The sequence below is a fragment of the Ascidiella aspersa genome, chromosome 7, assembly GCF_963924565.1.
Source record: "Ascidiella aspersa chromosome 7, kaAscAspe10.2, whole genome shotgun sequence".
Classification (NCBI taxonomy): Eukaryota; Metazoa; Chordata; class Ascidiacea; order Phlebobranchia; family Ascidiidae; genus Ascidiella; species Ascidiella aspersa.
Genome location: NC_139453.1, coordinates 1741377 through 1760829, shown reverse-complemented (window position 1 = coordinate 1760829; position 19453 = coordinate 1741377). Strand labels below are relative to the sequence as shown.

Sequence of the window (19453 nt, the reverse complement as noted above, 5' to 3'; positions counted from 1 at the left end):
CACAGGATAATTGATTAAGCATTCCATATTTCGACAAGTCATGTGCCAATGTTTTTATAAATATCCCTTTTCTTAATATTTTATGTGTTTTATTGACATAATTCCTGAATATCGTAACAAAAAATGCACTGATTTTATTGCCTTTAAACATCGAGTATGCTTTATTGCAGTGCTTCCCAACAAGTGGGTCGCGAAGCATTTCTAAATGCTACTGTTTTCTTTTCAATCGTAAATTATTGCATTACCATTACGTAACAATATCACAAATACTTGACAATTAAATGTGTTGTGTCTCAGTAACTATTTCAGTACGTACGCCAGTAGTAAAGATGCAGGTTTTATGTAACTTTATTTGTTTGGTCTTGTCTTATTGTAGGTCGCACAATAAAACTTGCTAAAAAACTGAAAGCGAACTGAAAAATGTTTGGGAGTCTGCTTTATTGTGTGTTGCATGCTGATTAACGCACTATTCGCCCAACCAAGCAATAACGAATGCATCTATTCAAAGTAAAGCAGTAGGGATATGTTATAAGCAATGCATTTTTTCACCATTTCCGTACAAAAGCGTCTAGTTTTCGATTTACAATTTTCTTGGCGATACGCATATTGTATGATATTTACTAACTTGCTGGCTGATTTTCGTTCAAGGCGATCCGCTTTTTTGATATAAAATTACGGAACTAAATACTTAACGAGATTTACTTTACAATACAGATGAAAACCCGATGATGTTGGTAAATATGAAACAACAACAACAACTATAATGAATGTAAGTGCTTTTGCTCGATACTATTTACTAACACCCATAAATATGTGTTGCTTGACTAAGGACACAGCAATAGGTCGTTGCTTCCTACAGGGTTCCTCACATCACCCATTGTCAATCTTTAAATCTATCGTTCATGGAGAATCCGTCAGAATGCGACGCCTCAACGAGGAACATCAGATTACCTTGACAGCCTCTACAACCTAAAATTGAAGGCACTGCGCTCTGGGTTTCCTAAAGGTTTGACAGAAGACATCATCACCCTGGCAAGCACGTGGACAGAACGCTTCCCACCGCAAACAAGTCAATCGAACGAGCCTGTTGTGAGGGATGTTTGGGCTACCAATTTTCCTCAACTATTAAGACCTACTAAAAAAGAGCTGGTCCTCAAACCCAACATCTCCATCACCTACAAGAGGCCGGCTACATTTGGTAACCTCCTCACAGGTTATAAAAGAATCGCGCACGGCGTTGAAAAAGAAGCGACCCTACCTGCGGGATCCCACCCGTGCGGACATTGCGCTTTGTGTGGCCACTTCGGCAAACACATCGCAATAGTGAGCTCAACGTCACACATAGCCACACGCAGCCATGCTATACCGCTTAAGGAAGCGCTTACCTGCCGCGATTACGGCATATACGTTGCGACATGCATGTTGTGTAAAGAACAATACGTGGGGCAAACCAAAAATAAGTTTTCCACCCGTTGGTCTACCCATCGTTCGTTATGGAACGCTTTTCGACACGATGGTCTAAGTGACAAAACCGCACTGCAACATCACTACGCCATATCCCACCCCGATATACTTGATTGTAGACCGTTAATTTCTAGCTGTTATATTGTTCAGTTTGTTGCCCAGCCACCGTTCCACATGTTAGACATTTGTGAGGATAGATGGCTTAACAAAATTAAAGCCAGAATCAATATTCAAAAAATGGTACTGCCCCAAATTAAGTAGTTGTCTAGTTCTTATCGTTTTCTTACGCCTCTACTCCATTTTTTCTTTTTGCCTTGCCGTTTTTGTGCCGTTATTTTGCGTTGCCGCGTTTCTCTCGACCCGTTCTTATTGCTTCTGTACAGGGGTTGTACAACTTGGATGCCATTACTATTTAACAGCTTTTATATTTTAGTTATTTTACTTTGTTTTATTTAAACTTTAATGTTTTCTGACTCTTTCTTATACTGTTGCGTTTGTTTTTATTCAGATATACTGACGATGCCTTAGTTGGCGAAATATATATATATCTTTTTAAGATCTGGTTAATGTGTCTGACCTGAATTGCTAGCTTTGCTAGATTATTTTGCTGTTGCTTGACTATTAACGTGAAAATATTGTCTAATTTTAAGCGATAGCAAATGTCTATTTAATGTAAAATCATTATTGAGATGGAATGCATAATAATATGAATGCATATGGATGCATTGGACAATGCACATGTTCACCACCTCTGAAAAGAAGCGCCCTTTTTTCGCTGTAGATATTTTAAAATGTGTCTAACGTTGTGTAGATGATATTGCGAAAATGAATGAAACCTAAGTTACTTAAAACTTATATATTTCTATTTCCCCATTGCTTTTGTGGACAGAGTAGGTTTCGCAGCAATAGTTTACTGTATATCGTTGCCAAAAACGCACCAGTCTTATTGCATTTAAAAGTCATGTCTGCTTTATTTGGCGTTGCATACCGATTAACACCATATTTCCCCATGTATGTAAAGTAAAGCATTAGAGATATGTATTAAGCAATGCATATTTCACAGCCCCGGTACAGAAACGCCACCTTTCTCTTAAGGAGGTGAAGTGTTCATGTTTTGAGCTTCCGAGCAAGGGTCGATAATTACATGAAGGCCACGGTTCAAAGAATATCGATCGCTTCGATCAATCTTGATCCAATCACATGCGAAGAATGCCAAGCAAGATTTTCGCTATGTTCTCGCCTATGCTTTTGTGTGTAAGAGCTTGCGTACTGTAGATATTAAAAGGCAATTCTTGTCTGGGCAAAATATGTGCTGAATTATATTATGAAAGTCGCAGTAAGAACATCAAAGCCCATATAGAAGTAGGTAGCATTTTGTAAAAGTTTCCAATATATCCTAAGAAAATGGCTTAAGATTGTACTTAGACGTAGAATGAATACCAAAGCCCAAACATAAGTAGGTATAGCACTTTGAACGTTTCGGGTAACTCGAGGTTGATTTGGAGGCAATAAATCTTTATTAACTTCAAAATAGTGAGAAGACACTGATTCAAAGAATGGCAGTGGTTTTGGAAAAAGTTTAATACAAAAGTAAATAATTATTGAGAATAATTTTAATCGCCAAATAATGAAAGAAAAAAACGACCGAGCAACTCATCGCTTTGATTTTCTGTTTGGAGAAAATGACATACAGGAAAGATATTCGTTGTTCCCGCCTATGCTTTTGTATGTGGCATTTTGTATGCAATGAATTTGAGTACAACTCTGTTGGTTTAATAGTGATGTTTTGCTAATTATAGTTTATATTTTATGAAACTATATATAAGCTGTTGTTACTTGGCATAATATTCATAAAAAACAGAGATCCTCTGGCATTTATATTTAAATATGATTGCCAGAGGAGCTGTATTTTCTATTTTATAAAACAAAGATGAGAATACAACAAAACTAGTTGAAATAGTGAGAATCTTAAAAACGCATTTAAACTTTGTCGCTGTTTAAAGAAGCCAGAATCAATAGATTTAGCTTTAGCCGTTATCCTTCTTCCTAAATATTTTTCAGCTTCATTTTAGTTTCACATTTTTTGAACAGAAAACAGCAGGTTTCCTAGGTCTGCTTGTTTTATTACGTCATTTTCTGACGTCAACTTTAAAAATTCCACGCTGACATCGGACAACGCTAAACAAAATATTTTCAGGGATCTGCTTAAAAAAATTTAAGAACAAGTGGTATAATCAATTTCCAAAGAAAATATAATACTTTAGCGGTTTTCGTAATATTTGTGCAAACTGTCAAACAGCTATGGACCTGAAATGGGAAATATCTCTTCTGATCATCACTGCTTTAATAGGGGCCAGTTTCTGCCAGCAATACAATGAAAGCGAAGGTGGGTCAAGGCTTCAGATTTGTTCGGATTAACGTATAGTTAAGTTATTTGGCGGGATTCAAATTCAGCCAAGAAACAACAAAGTGAGTATAGTGCAATTGTTTTTTGAACCTCAACTTTAAATAAGTCAAAAAAAAAACTCTCTAATCGGTGACTTCGCTTTTCATAATGTATCGTTTTACTTTCTTCTTCTTTATTTTGCCGTTGATTTTTCCTATTTTCTGTTGAAAGCTGAATTTCTTAAACCTCCATGGTCAACTGACTCGATAACCATTTTCTGATTTTTCGTTGATGCTTCTGTGTTCGCATTTGTAGCAACAAGTTAACAGTTATCTTATATTTTATTACAAGCGCAAAACGAATTGCCATTTTACGAATAAATAAAACGTAATAAATTGTGTTTTGGAACCAATTTTGAAAAACCATGAATTAAAAGCGACCGGTGTTGTAATGTCTTGAGACAATGTTTTCAAATTACTTGACTCAGGTTCATTCAAATGACTTCAGTCATTGGTTAATGATTAGTTTAGAACTCTGAGAGTAATGCTAATTACTGTGCAAAAAATTAGTTAAACAAAACATTTTTTAGTGTTTTTTATGGCCATTTTCGTTATATTTTTAGTTTACTCAAAGTGCGCGACCTTGGGACAAACTCACCGCTGTTCTAACAACCACAAGTTGGCGTCTTCGGTCGTGTTCTGCATCGATGCGTTTTTGAACGAAACGAAGAGGAACGCCACCGAAGCGGAACAACATTGCGACTTTAAAAGAATATCGCGGTAACATATTATTTGTATTTGATCTGCACTTTCTCTATATCTTGCGCTAATGCGAGAAAATTTAATAATTCGAATATGTAACCCAGAAAAGTTACAAGTCCAAGTAGAGTGTTTTAAAAAAAACAACAAGTTAGTTCCCAGTCCAAGTCATCAGTTTCCAAAGTCAAGTCCTTATATAGAGCAAGTTAACTTTTATTATATCAGTCTAATTACTGATATAATTAATTATGTCGAACGATAAACTATTGAAATTAGGCCTATTTGTCTTTGAAGCAGAATTGACTAATTTGGCTTAAGTTTAAACTATTTATTTTACTTTTTTATATTAGTTTCCATAACTAGCAGCCCTATTCGAAAAAAACTGCCCTTTTTAAAAGTCAACATTGCCTTTTGAAACAGAAAAAACAAATCACTTTGTCAATTTAACAATTTTTTTGCAGTTTTTACATGCGAGATACTTTTTGATTCAAAAAGTATCAATGACAGAACATACAGATCTGTAATTTCAATTTGTCCAGGCATCGGAATTTAACCTATTTTTTTCAGGCCCTACGATGTAATGAGCACCTGTGTTGACACCAAGTCACGTGATCTATCATGCCATGATCCTTTTCAACTCTTCGATTCAATCTTTAGAAAAGTAATTCACCCGAGTTTGTTCAAAGACTGCCAACCAAGTAATGATCAAGTGGTGAGATATTGATTGTGGTTGGAATAAATTTGCAGTTCAGGTAACAGATACCGAGATGTATTTATGACAAAAATCTTCTATTGACAGGGTTAACATGTGCTTAGACCAAAAAAAAAACTGCCAATGTTTTGAATAATTCTCATAATCATATTTATGCTTAGCACAAAGATATGCACTTCTGCAGAAAAAAAATCTATTTTACAAAAAAAGTTTTGAAATTTGTTGACATTAAGTTTAGCAAAAGTTCCCATAAGGACCCGGCAGCGTTCATAATAACCGTTTATTTGTTTTGTTTTAGGATGAAACCCACCAGACCGTGGCGGTCGTGTTGCTTGTTGTCTTGGCAACGGTGTCCAGTCTTTTGATTTCTATGTTGGTTTATTACCGTTCGGCAAAATGTTGAAGTTAAACTGCAGCAGTTAGGAGTGAAAATATAAATATTTTAGCGGCCCTAAACAAATTAATGTTGTTTTTCGCAATTAAAAATTATTTCATAAAACACCAATTTTTCATGCATATGTGTAACGTATAAAATAAGATAGTAGGCCCTAGAATCTAGATCAATTGTGGAACTAATAAATTTAAGTTGTGTTTCATACAAACTGTTTTAAGGATTGCTTTTATATTCGCTTTAAAAGAATACGAAGTTATCACAAATGAAACCTTTTCGTTAATATTTTTAACTTACCATCAATGATAGGCCTTGATACGTTGCTAATTCGTAAACATATTTCCAACAAAAAACTTATTTCTTACGTTTTGGATTGTTGATATTTGTGACGGACGTCATGTTCGCAGCGCTTTTTGTCCTAGCTTTGGTCGCACAGTTTTCAAAACTTGAATACAGTAATTTTTTACTAATTTTGTACAAGATGAAAAATAATTTTGTTAAGCTTATAAAGTGTATGCCTATTCTATGGAATGGTGTTAGGCAGTTCTGTGTTAAGTTTATCCTTTCTGAACTACAATCTTTACACGTAAATAAATCAGGGTTGTTTATTCAATGTAAGTGGAATAAGGACAAAAAAGAAGCAGTAAAAAAGTATTTTCGGAGCCAAAGTTCAATGACTTGCTAAAAGAAATCACTTTTAAGAAAATATCATAATAACATAACTCATAACGACAACATATTAGCCGGAAGTTATCAGATGTTGTGAGTTGCTTGAAAAAAGCAGTTTCGTGAAAGTAATGCACTGGCTTATTAGGGCCAACAAGTTTAAGTTCATTTTTTCCATCCAATCGACAAAAAGTATTTTTTATTAAGAAAATCAAAAACCAACAGTTATGAAATCGGATTTTTCGAAGGTTTAAATTAAGCTAAGTATGTCATAGAAAATAATCAATTACATAAAGATAACCAAATTTCCGAAAGAAATAGCAGTGTAATAAATAAATTGGTAAACGTCTTTTAGATTGGTTTTAATGCCATTTTTTACAAGTGGACAGAAAATATACCAAGATGGAAGCCAGAAAGTTTGGAGGCAGTGAACGCTTTTTAACGCTATTTAACGCTATTTGTTTTAGGGGCGAAATAAGGTTAGAATTTCCTTACTTTTGCTAGGTTAATATAATGTGTACAAGTTTTACTTGATCGCTAGTTGATTGTACATCTGCTAAAGACCACAAATATCCAAGAAACGTCACCAGATATGATTTAAATAATTGGCAGAAGCCTTAAAAACCAACACTGGCTTGCCAAATAAAGGAAATAAAACAGGAAAAATTGAACAAAATAGCAGGAACATAACTGGCATACCTCAGCGTACAGGCTTAGGTGTTGGTGCACAAAAGAAATTGGTAAACGTCTTTTAGTTTGTTTTAATGCCAAGTTTTTACAAGTGGATAGAAAATTAACCAAGAAGAAAGTATGGGGACAGTGAACGCCTTTCAACGCTAGTTGCTTTTGGGGCAAAACAAGGTAGAATTTCCTTACCATTACTTAGTTAATATAAAGTTAAAAGGTTTTCCTGTTGACTGCACATCTGGTAAAGCCGACAAATTTTCGAACTACGCCATTAAATATGACGTAGACGACTCACAAAACCCCAAAAATCCGCTACGGCTCGCCAACAAAAGGAAATAAAACAGGACAAATTGACGAAATATAAGGAACATAAAAACGGCATACCTCAGTGTACAGTGCTTAGCTGTTGGTGCACAAAAAAAGGAAATTTAGACTCACCAGTCTTATAATAACCTATTTCAAACTCATTTAAACGGTTCAATGTAATTTGCCTTTAGTCTCTTTCAGTTATAGTAAAGAGTTAAACCGCAAATGAAATAGCTAACAAGTAACAAATCAATGTGTGACGCGTTTAACTATAACCTCGAGATTGGATTTTTTTGATTACAAAGATTAGTAAACCCGGATATAAACTTTTAACCAACACACACGATTGAGCAAGCAGCGCTTCCCAAACATTTTATTCAACAACCCTTCCAGGTAATAGGATATTTCCGCGATGTTTTAGGTTTAAAGGCAAACCCAACATTTTTATGCATTTGCGTTCATTTGTTTAAATATTGTAGAATTCAGTCGGGAATTGGGTTTAATTAGTGTTTAATATTACACAAAAAACGTGAGAAAATAGTACAATTATATAGATGTAGCACTACGGGCGAAATTGATTAGCCCCTTATACCAGCCGCCTAACACCTTTTGGAAAATACTGCGTTAACTGACTTTGTCTGAAGGTATTTCTCGACAAATTGCAGTTTTCCTAAACTGTAACAACAGGAAAAGCAATATTCAAAAATCTCTTTTAAAGATTCGCGTGAAATGACCAAACAGCAGCCATTAAAACTCCTATGATAAGATTTATCTTAAATTGAGGGGTTGTCCCTCCTGTCTGATACGTCACTGCCGGAAGCGCTGGGGCGTGACGAGAGCAAAGTGACGCGACGAGATTCCGAGGGTTCCTCGTTGGAATCCCGGCTGCGCTTGAAAGAGGCGTCCGATTTTTTGCTGGGCAAAATAAAAACATTTGTTACAACAGGTATGATGGGTAATCAGGTGGCATCGCTTAACGCCAATTTGTGGTAAAATCTTTCACAAAACTGTGCTTTATCAGGTCGAAGTAGAAAATGGACAGATGAGATGTGTTAGAAGTAAAATATCTTCAGATTAAATCGAAACTACAAAATAACACACTTGAACCTTAACAACGTTCTTTAAAACAAAAATAACTTCGGTTAGAAACTTAGGCTGAAGTTCAAAAAGCGAATAATATGAGCAAAGATCAACCAAAAAAAAGTAGTGCCAATGTTAAAAAACCCAAATTTTTGATTTTTCCAATATAAATATCTTAAAAAACTAAAAACAACTATTAGTAAAAAAACCTAAAAGTAGACAATTTTTTAAACATAGAAACCGTAACCAACCTTCCAGCAATTGAAGCGGATGAGTGGAACACCAGTTTTCCGAGGGGGAAATCCCCTAGGGGGTCCTGGGCCAACGAGGCCCTCTTTTGGCCGCCCAGGGACGACGTGTGGCGCACTCTAGTGGCGGGCATGTCCACAGCAGAAACAACTCGACGATGGACACGCTCTGCTGCGCCGCTAGCGGTAAAAGCGGTGGTTGTGAAGGTGGGGTCTTGGGGGGGCGTCGGGGGCTTGCTCGGGGCCGGCCGGTGGAGCCCTCGGGCCAGGGAGGGGTGACGGGACCCAGGGGCCGGAATTGGGGCTGTGAGGTAAAAAGGGGATTTCAAAATTGTTAAATTCAGGCTGGTCGTTTAGTCGGTATATTTGAGACACAACATAAAACATTTCTCAAATAAGCAGTTGATACCGGAGTTGGATCAATTGTAATTTGTTATTGTAATTGATGTAATTAATTACAGGTTTTAATGTAATATAAGCATTTTCATTCTGTGTAGTTCTAATTGTAATTGTAATTTGCTAAAATTTTGTCTAAATACATTGATTGTGAGGAAATTGCAGTTTCAATGCAGAAAATTGTAATTGATGTAATTCATTACGGATTTTAATAGCATTGTAATTGTAATGTAATTGAAACTAAATTAATGTAATTGATCCAACTCAGGTTGATACCAGGTATAATATACTAAAAAAGGTCTTCCGGTAATTTATTTTATGCGACGTTTCGTCTGCCTATGCAGGTGATCTTCATCAGGGAATGTAACACACCACAAGTGACATGCTTATCAATAGTATTTCAATATGAATAGAAAATGATGTTAAGGCTGTTCATAAAACAGGCATGAAACATAAAATCATTTCTTAAAATTATTTCAGAAATGTCTGATACAATTTTAAGAATTTTTTTCTATTTTATACCTGTTTTTTATAAACAGTCTTCACACAAACTGAACCGAAGGCAAGAGTCTTTGTTTTACATTTTGTTGTCTGCGGGAAATTCCTCACTTAGGAATGTGCTTCGGCTTACGACTAGGAAAACTTACAAACTTAGTTGAAGTCAATTTATGAACGATCCAGAATTTTAAAGGTATTATTCAGCTTTTCATTTTATTAACTTTTTGCTCAATAACACACCAATTGCGCAATTTTTGCTGTTTTCGCTATAAATTGCTTACAGGCACGAATTGAGACAAAACAAACATGGTGGACTAAGCGAAAAACACGTTGTAACGCAATAAGCTTCGAAACTGAAATAATGCACAAGTAATTTAAAAATTGCATTAAATCCCGTTTTTATTCAAAGTCTAATAGTAATCAATAAAATAACGTAAATCTGCCAATTTATATATCGCAGTAATTTAATATTTGCGAAAATTTGCAATTATTAAGCAACTTTATGTTTTTCCTATTAACCAAAAACTGTTTTTAAATGAAATCACTAATTTACAAAAAATACCGTGTTTTTAGTTGTTTTCAAGTTTAAGAGGAGAATTAGTCTGTGTAAATAGTTCGGCGAAATTATACAAAATCCTAATCCAGCAAAAAATTCAAATTTTTTGCAAGCGCAGCAAGCCTCGCTTAAAAGGCAAGTTCGTGAAAATGCGCTTCTAATTTTGGTCTAGAACCGCATAATTAGGGTTTCGTCGGCAAACATTGACGTATTTTGTCGGCAACATTGTTGTTTAGGCTCTGCTAGTCTCGCGTGATTTGCAAGTTTTTTTGATTTCTTTGTAAAAACAAATATTAAGCAAGACAGTGTCTGGAGTGTAGATGTAATGTTTTACAGGTAAAGTATAATTTGCTTTTGTGTGGACCAAACACATTTGATGGTTAGTTCACTATTTTCTGATAAATTTATCTCTCATATAATATTCGAAACAATGGATTTCCACTACAATAAACTAACTTGCGCACATCAACTTCACAAATGGTAGGACAAACATTTTGTTAGCTTCGCTGCAATCGTACATCATAATTACATCAAGAATCTTACCAATCGGTCATAAAATAATTTCCAAATTGTTTAAACTATCTTCCGACAGCCAGTCTGAATAGAATACGCAGTTTAAAATCCCATGCCTCCCATGCCTCCCATGCCTAGTCCTCTACTTAATTAATTGGGATGCTGATAAGAAGTTTTGTTGGAAAATAGAAAGAAATCCCAACTAAAAGTATTATCGCCTTTTATTGTTTATCTGCTCGGATCACCACCAATGCCACTCTGGTATCGGTCGATTACCGATACTACCACTTGGTATCGGGTATCGGTTCCGATCCGATATTATCGAACAAGCCTATTATAATTCTGGCGTTCCTGGTATTGTGATGAACAATATATATATTATATAAATACAAAAAGCTAACCACGTTACCCTTTAAAACTAAAAACAAAAAAGTTTCTCGAAGTTTCGTGATCAGACCATTTTTTACCTGATTTTTGACATTTTACGTCATAACCACTTGCATTATGACGTCATACCTGATCTTGAAGAGGTGCGAGAGATGGACTGCAGTGGTACGGATTGCTGAACCGGCATTCCCGCGCTCCCCCCACTGTTACAACTCCCCGAGCAACTCTGACGTAAGCTGTGACGTAACAACGTAAAGATTGTGACAATATATTATGGAAAAACAAATTTCACAAAATTGATTTGCGAGTTATTAATGACAGAATAAAAAAATATGTTGCACGGGAGAAAAAAGTTAAATATATAAAAATAAATGTGAACCTAGAAAAACGTCTCTAAGTTCCACTTAGGTAATTGCCAAACCCTTTTTAGCAAAATATATAGATTTTATATTTAATATGAACTTTAATCATTTTGTGGCGAATCAAGAAAATAAAATCGTTAGTTGTTTTATAGTTGACGGCAGGTCAGAGTTAAAAAGCTAAAAAAAACGTTAAAAAACCTTTGTTTCTCGCAAACTAAATAGTATTCGTAGTATTATAAAACAGAAAGAAAACAATCTCCGCAATCAAAATTAAAAATAATTTCTGAAAGAACTACAGTGCTAAGTCAAAATTACTTTGGATAAAAGAAGTTTTACTAAACCACCAACTCACCAGGCCACGAATCGTGAGAAGCAGTTGCGGACAGACTTGAACGTGATTGGTCCGCCCAGCAAACGTGTCAGCTGCTGATTGGTGCTCGCGTATGATGACGTAAGTGGTGAAACGTAGATCGGGTAGCCTAAAAATTAATATTGCAGGTTTGTAAGATCGATTTGTAAGTTAAAAGAAAAAACTTAAAAAAATCATTGAATAATGGTCAGGTCAATGGTATTCATCTAAAATTTGAGCGATTTAACAAAGTAAAAATAATGGAAAACGCATAAAGATCGTGTCATGTTAACTCTAATTACCCAGTTACTCAGGGATAGTTACAATAAAATCGGTCGTTATTTTTGTGTTAAAACATTTATTAGTGGAACTAGCAGTTCCCAAAACCAGATGACTACCTATAGGCTGATCGCAAAAATTCGTTTATGGCTTGATTTATAAGTCAACTTAAGTAACAAGTGCAGTTGTTACCACACAGGTAGAGTTTAACCTTAAAGGGAAAAAAATATAACTAATAATTTTCTAAACCCGGTAACTACCTATTGGTTGGTCACATGAGGAGTTGATCATGTTGCGGAGGACCTGCTTTGCGTTCTGTATGCTTCCTCTCTCAGGGTTCCTGTTCCTCAGGAAGACCAGTTCGTTCTGTTGACCTGCCCACAACCCACGTACAGACTCCCTGTTCACTTTGACGATATTGAAGCCGAGAGATCGGTGGTTGAGGGTGATCACGCTGTACTGGTCCACAAGGGTATCACTCACTACTCGCCTGCGAGAATATACGAGATATTATTTATCTGAAACGAGTAAAAATATGAGTTATTACTTAAAACTGGCACAGTTAGGTGTAATTACTCGCCTGAAACGAGTAAAATACGAGGTTTTACTTAAAACTGGCACAGTTAGGTGTAATTACTCGCCTGAAACGAGTAAAATACGAGTTATTACTTAAAACTGGCACAGTTAGGTGTAATTACTCGCCTGAAACGAGTAAAATACGAGTTATTACTTAAAACTGGCACAGTTAGGTGTAATTACTCGCCTGAAACGAGTATAAAAACAAGTTTAAATACTCTCCTAAAAAAAGGAGAAAAGTTTAGTACTCGCCTGCGAGTAAAATACGAGTTAATTACTCAAAACTGGTAGAGTTGGGTGTCCACCTAACTACTCGTGTGGAACGCAACTTACGGATTTACAAGAAATCAGACAAATACCGTTTAGGTTTGGTCCATCAAAGCCCATGATGGTCGAAAACACGTCCAGCAATCGCCTTATAGTGTTGACAAGATACCGCTGCTCACCATAAGAGGGTGGGATTAGTTTCAATATTAACATCACTCTTCTGAGTGCACTATGGTGAATCGGCCAAAATATTTGTAAATTGTGTTCTTTAATGTGCAAGGTACGTCATTTATCAATGTAAATACGCCGAAAGTGTCCCGACTATGTTACGTTTTTTCGTGATGTTATCTTCTGTGAAAAATTTGGCTTTAAAAAGAGGAAGTATGGCGATACACAAAAGTAAATGGTCGTTAATTTGTTTCCTTGTGCTTTTTTGCCTTTGTATTTATTATTAAAACAAAATGTTTGCATCAAACCAGTAGAAAGTGCGAATTTTAGTAAAAAAAGGGTACGTGGGGAGTCACTTGCTACACGAGTTAAAGTAAAGAGGTTACTCGCTCATTTAAAAGAGTATAAAAATGTTTGTTATCGTTTCAAAATAAGCTTATATATGTCTGTCGGGTGAAATTATATACAAAACAAAGACACCAAAAGTGGCAAAAAGTTGGTGAAAAAAAACAAAATGGGCTAAAGTTCATAAAACTCGAAGAAAACATCAGTTATCTGCTGAAAGAAGGTATTCAACAAAAGGGTATTCAGTTTAGGAGTTAAACCTAATTAATCACATTAACCTTTCGAAGCTGTTTAGCTGAAAGCAAATAAGCAAAGCTGCCAAAACTCATCAAAGCGTTTAAATGTTTTGAAGACTGCAAGGAAAGCAAATTATGCGGTAAACAAAAAATAACCTCGCAAATTTTTTGAACATAAAGGCCTGTCTGACAAAGTGACGATTCATAAACCTGTAAAGCAGGGCTCAAACAGCTGCAAACCTATAATAGGATCGCTGTTTAATTTGGTTAGGTCACCGACTGCAGTAGTTTACATGGTTAGATTAAACGACGTTGGTTCTGAAAAAAAAAAAACTAAAGAAACAACACGAAAACGTGGCCCATATTAATTAAATTTAAAGTTACCATATTTCTCTTGTGCTTTGTTCGCTTACAAAATATCAGTAAAGAGCTATGGATCCTTATTATACTTTTGTTATTATTGGGTTCCGCAATATAAAGTTGAGAAGCACTGCATTAAATCGGCCTATAGTATAACTATACGGTCAGCGCTGAGAGCAGTTTATTTTTTATTCCTTTACGGCTTTAATAAACGCAAGAAATTTTGAGCAAATTTATTTCTTGGGGGAGCATGATGATATGTTCTACGCAGTGTGTTTGAGTATGTTTCATAGATTACGGGAGGGAAGTCAATTAAACAAACAACAAAATAGTTCAACCCAAAAAAGTTAAACAAAGATCTGTCGCCAGTTTATTTTGCAAGAAGGCATTAAGATTGTATTCTTATAGTACAGAGATAACTAATATTAATTAATAAATTGGCCATCATTTATCCTAGTTACGAGCGTTTTTATGGTTAAAAATCCTAAAAAATTAAAAGCCTTAGGGTTGGTTCACACTAGACACGTTTTGCTTCTGGCGTTAGCGTCTGGCGCAAAACGGCTAACGTCGTCCAGTTCACATAACGCGTCGCCAGCGTTAACGGCAAACTTCCTCGCTTCTAACCGAAAGCGTCAAAGTTGAAATATTCAACTTTCCGCAACCGAAAGCATTTTTTAAACGTTTTAAGGGCTTACACTTACAGCTTTTAAACATTTGGGCTGAGGCCAGATGTAGATTTAATTCGTTTTTCTTCCAGAATTACACAGTATTTTGTCGTACTAATTTCAAGATGATTTTACCCTACAAAATTAGAGTAATATTTTTACAACTTCGCTTGCAGTTTATGGCTTTAATCGAATATTCACAATTCTAAACAATGCCTTGAGTTTCCTGGTTACGGAAACTTTTTAGGTTTTTAAGACTAAAAAATATTTCGTTTTGTTTGAATTACCAAATAATTTGTCCACATTTTTAAAAGTTTATAATGTTAATTACACAATTTAAATGGGGTTAATATAACTAAGACAAGATGGATATTCATTTTTTAGCGAAAATTGCCGTTTTGTTTAATTTTTTTTTTTTTGACAATTCACGACTACGGAAAGATGAATATTATTTTATTGGAAACTTCACTATATTTTTTCTTTTCCGCAGTTAAAAGGTAAAACATTGATTTCGTATTTTCGAGAATTACCAATTATTAAAAATTTAAAACAATATGCTTCGACTATACATTTTGTCACTTTTCCTGCTTTATTACACTTTATCCGCCAAGTCGCATGACACAAGTGACTACCTGGTGTGCAAATCAGTCGGTAGTTTGTTCGAATTGCAGCAGGAAGCCATAAGGAACCAAACCGCCCTTAGGGGGCCACCTGGGGAACCGGGCCAGAGGGGAATTCCCGGGCGTCCAGGCGCACCTGGCCATCCAGGACCACCAGGTGTCGCTAATTGGGCGAAAGTTGACGAGAGAATTGAAAGTAAAATCGACGGTAAGTTAAATTTGTGTTTGTATATTTTAGCTCGAAATGTATTTAAAAAATTAAATTATACTTTCCGATCTAGTTTTGTCTATTTTTGAAAAAAATTTGGTAATACTTCGCAATTTTTTCGTGGCTTTTAAATGTTAATTGGCGGGAAGATAAAAATTCTGAAGTAAAATCAACGGTTCAATTTGCGTCGCTATAATGCAGCTCTAAATGTGAATACTTTTTCCCGAGCTGATTTTGTTCTTTTTGATGAAATTAAAATACATATGGACATGGTAATACTTTCCATTTTTTTTCGTAAATTTTAAATGGTAATTAGTGAAGGCTTGACCCAATAAATAACAGCAAAATAGACGGTAAGTTAAATTTGTCATGGCATATTGTAGCTCTAAATGTATATTTTTACAAAAACACAAAAAACTAAATTAAATCTACACAAAAAACTAATTTTTTATATAAAAGCGATTTTGTGAGAAGTGGTATTTTAAAGAATTTTTTTTTTTTGCCACAGGTAGGAATTTCTCTCAACAATTCCATTAAGGATTTCCAATACTCGGCATTTTATTCCGTTATTCCGAGACCAATACCTAAAATTTTGGACAAAAGTATCGTGTTCCAATGCCAAATGACGTCACTAATATGCCCAAATGATTAAAATTATAAATTACGTTTTAAAGCAGTCTTTCTAGGCTGTCTGGCCAAAATTTGCCTAGGTGTTACAAAGTGTAGTTACCTTCAGTTGTTAAGCCACTATTTTTTGATAAATATGGTTTCAATGTAGAAATCGCTGTGTCGTATATCAAATCATGGCTAAACTCCCTATATTATCTAGTCAAGTATCGGATGAGTACCGATACTAACACATGGAATCGGGTATCGACTCCGTTCCGATATTATAGGACAGTGCTTTCAACCCGTGGGATGGTACGCACTTTTGCGGATAAAAATGGTGCATACTGTTATTTGTCATTATGTGTAAAAAGTAATCAAATAAACTGTTGCGCCCACTTATGCGTTACCGGTACAGTTGTATGGTCTCTGGTTCATTGCAGCTTAAGCTATCTATTTTATTTCGGTCGAGGACACAAACCCATTTATTGTTGTTTCACAAATAAAACTAAAGGTTGCAAACTTCCTGTGCTTGTTTCGTGCGGATGGAAATTTTAAAGGTTGAAAAGCACTGCTGTAGGACATCATTAAAACTGGGTAGCCAGACAAGGGAAAAAGCATACCTTTTAAACTTTCGCGTTAAACTGTTAAACTTTGGAGGGTACAAAATACATTTAAGGCAAGATATTATCGGTAAACTTATATATATCTTTGTTTTTCGTTTTGAAGTCTCATACTCTCGAAAATTTTTGTCTAACAAAACAGTGTTTCAAAGCATTGGTTCGAACATTTTTGTCTAACAAAACCTCTGTATGTTGCAGAAAAGTCTCACTGTCACGGAGTGGTCTACCAAGGTTCTTGCTACTGGCTCCCGCGTGTTGTAGGGGTTTACCGAACAGGTCTGGGGAGGGCACACGCAGAGCGGGTATGCGGGTTCTACAACGCAAGTCTGGTGGACATCAGTAGTGAGGAGATGTACCACGTGCTTTGTGGCAGCATTAGAAGAAGATGGCAGATGTACGTCGACCATCCTGAATGGACCCAAGTCAATGTATGGCTCGCTATGACGTATGAGGTGAGAACAATGGTTTGCTATGACGTATGAGGTGAGAACAATGGTTTACCGTGACGTAATGTGCAAGGCAATGGCTCGGTATGGCGTATCAGGTGAGAAGAGTGTTCGGTTATGACGTAACGGATGAGAACAATGTTCGGTTATGACGTGTAAAGTAAAAACAATGTTCGGTGATGACGTGTAAAGTAAAAACAATGTTCGGTTATGACGTGTAAAGTAAAAACAATGTTCGGTTATGACGTAAAGTACGAGACAATGGCTCGTTATGGTGTATGGGGTGGAAGCAATGGTTTGCTGCTAGGGAAGTCCGATAATATCGGTACTTGTCCGATTCTGGGGATTTTTGATAAATCTACCTATTTAAAGTAAAATCGCTTCTCTAAGTTAAATTGTGCGGAAAATAGCGCAGCTACGCCACTGGCCACGGGCACAACTCTCTAGCTAGGTATTGCAAATAAAAAATGTCACCACTTTTATCCATTGCCAGTTATTATGACTGTAGAACTTTCTTGTAACGTTTTGTAACTCACGTTTTCAGACACGTTCTTTGACCCGTCAGTATAGGGATGTTTAGTAAAATATTGGATCCTTTTTATTTGTTTATCGCGGAAAGTTACCACTAATCATCCTACGTACGTGGGTGGCAAGTTTGGGTAATGGCCGAACCCCTGATTTAATGAAATTCTTTATATGCAGGACGGCACCCTTCACAGTTCCACAAATGGTCCTGTATACGTCGATTGGTACCCAGGCCACCCCTCAGGGGGTCCAGGGGTCTTTCTGGTGGTTGGAACCGACCCTAATGACGTAAATGTTGGAATGTACGCCACTGCGAATCTAAACAACCCGTGGCCTGTAGCGTTTTGCCACAAAAAGATATAAAAAGCAGAACAAAATAACAACCAATATAACTATATATCGTATATTTTGTGTTTCTTGTATTTCTTCTGGAATTAAAAAAAAGTTTCTGTAAACCTCCTTAAAAATAGTTTTTTGGCCTGAAGTTCTGACACAAAAAGATATAAACTGCAGCTGCATTTTGTCACGCTAATACAGCTATTCTTTTGCATTTTTTGTGTTTCTTGTATTTCTTTTGGAGTATACAAAAGTTTTTCGCAAGCCAAATCAAACCGATCAAAAGAAGTGTTAAAAAACGCATTAAAAGTAGTATTTCGTCCTGTACTTGCCACAACATTATAATCTGCTGCTGAATAATGTTAAGCTGATACGGCTATTCTATTGTATATTTGGTATTTATTCTACGTTTTTTGAAATACCCTATATACCCAAATTGTCAAACAAACTTTAACAAGGCCTTGCATCTAGAAAACCCATGAGTGTTCTACCACGAATGATATTAACTGCTGCTTATTTTTAAACTCATACCTGTTGGCGATTGTATTTCAAATCGTATTTCTTTTAACCCAAGGATGTTATTTGCAAAACATTCTAATGCCAGACCTTGAGTGCCTTAGTAATGTTATACTGTATATTTTGTGTTCCTAAACATTTTCTAAATACCCCAATGACACAAAAATTTTGGTTTAAATCTGCTGCTGCTGTTGCAAGTACAACTAATAGTTCATGGCAATTATATTTCGAACTGTATTTTGTGTATAACCCAATGATGTATTTGGCAAAACATTCTAATGTCAAGCCTATATAGTGCATTAACAATATTATGTTGTATATTTTGTGTTTCTTGGATTTCTTTTGGAATAGCCTTATGATGTTTCTCGCAAAACATTTTCATTTGAAGCTTCTACTTCAACAAGTCAAAAAGTTAAAATAAAACAGTTCCAAATAAACAGCATAATGTTAGTGGAACAGTTCTTTTGGCAAATGTATTTTATATCTTGTCTGTTTTTCAGGGGGGAATGCCCTATTGCTGTTTTTGCGTCACTTTAGGTTAGGTTTATAACCTAGTGCTTTAACAATGTACAAATGAAAAGCGTTAGAGGCTTACTCGCAGTTTGAACTGCAATTTTAACTGGCAGTGTAAATACAATTTGTATAATGCATTCTATTAACCCATAAATGCTTTCTATTCTGTATGGGCTTTGATTTTCCTTGTACGTCTAACTACAACCTTCAGCCATTATCTTACGATTTATTAGGAACGTTTAAAATGCTTCCCACTTGTGGGGTTTGCTATTCATTCTGAACTTTATTAACATCGTGTCTAATTAAATTTAACACTTATTTGCTGCGTCAACGCTTATAAGAACATAATATTGTGTTAGTCCTTGGCAGTAATCGCTGAATATTTTGTATCGTATGTATCTCGCA

General features: G+C 35.6%; 2 protein-coding genes across 2 annotated transcripts in view; one reads left to right on the top strand and one right to left on the bottom strand.

The window, feature by feature from the left end:
• Nucleotides 1-7596: 7596 nt before the first annotated feature.
• LOC146137208 (pecanex-like protein 1) overlaps nt 7597-19453 on the bottom strand; it is a 51106-nt gene continuing 39249 nt past the window's right edge. The window contains exons 42-46 of the mRNA XM_083393780.1: nt 12299-12528; nt 11763-11889; nt 11178-11284; nt 8702-9002; nt 7597-8285 (exon numbers count right to left, since the gene is read on the bottom strand). Coding sequence (XP_083249906.1) covers nt 8144-8285; nt 8702-9002; nt 11178-11284; nt 11763-11889; nt 12299-12528 — 907 coding nt within the window. The 3' untranslated portion in view covers nt 7597-8143. The remainder of the gene's footprint in view (nt 8286-8701; nt 9003-11177; nt 11285-11762; nt 11890-12298; nt 12529-19453) is intronic.
• On the top strand, nt 15118-18492 carry LOC146137212 (uncharacterized). The gene is made up of 3 exons (XM_083394153.1): nt 15118-15483; nt 16911-17164; nt 17861-18492. The coding sequence occupies exons 1-3, from the start codon at nt 15210-15212 to the stop codon at nt 18044-18046; spliced, it is 714 nt and encodes a 237-aa protein (XP_083250279.1). The 5' UTR covers nt 15118-15209; the 3' UTR covers nt 18047-18492.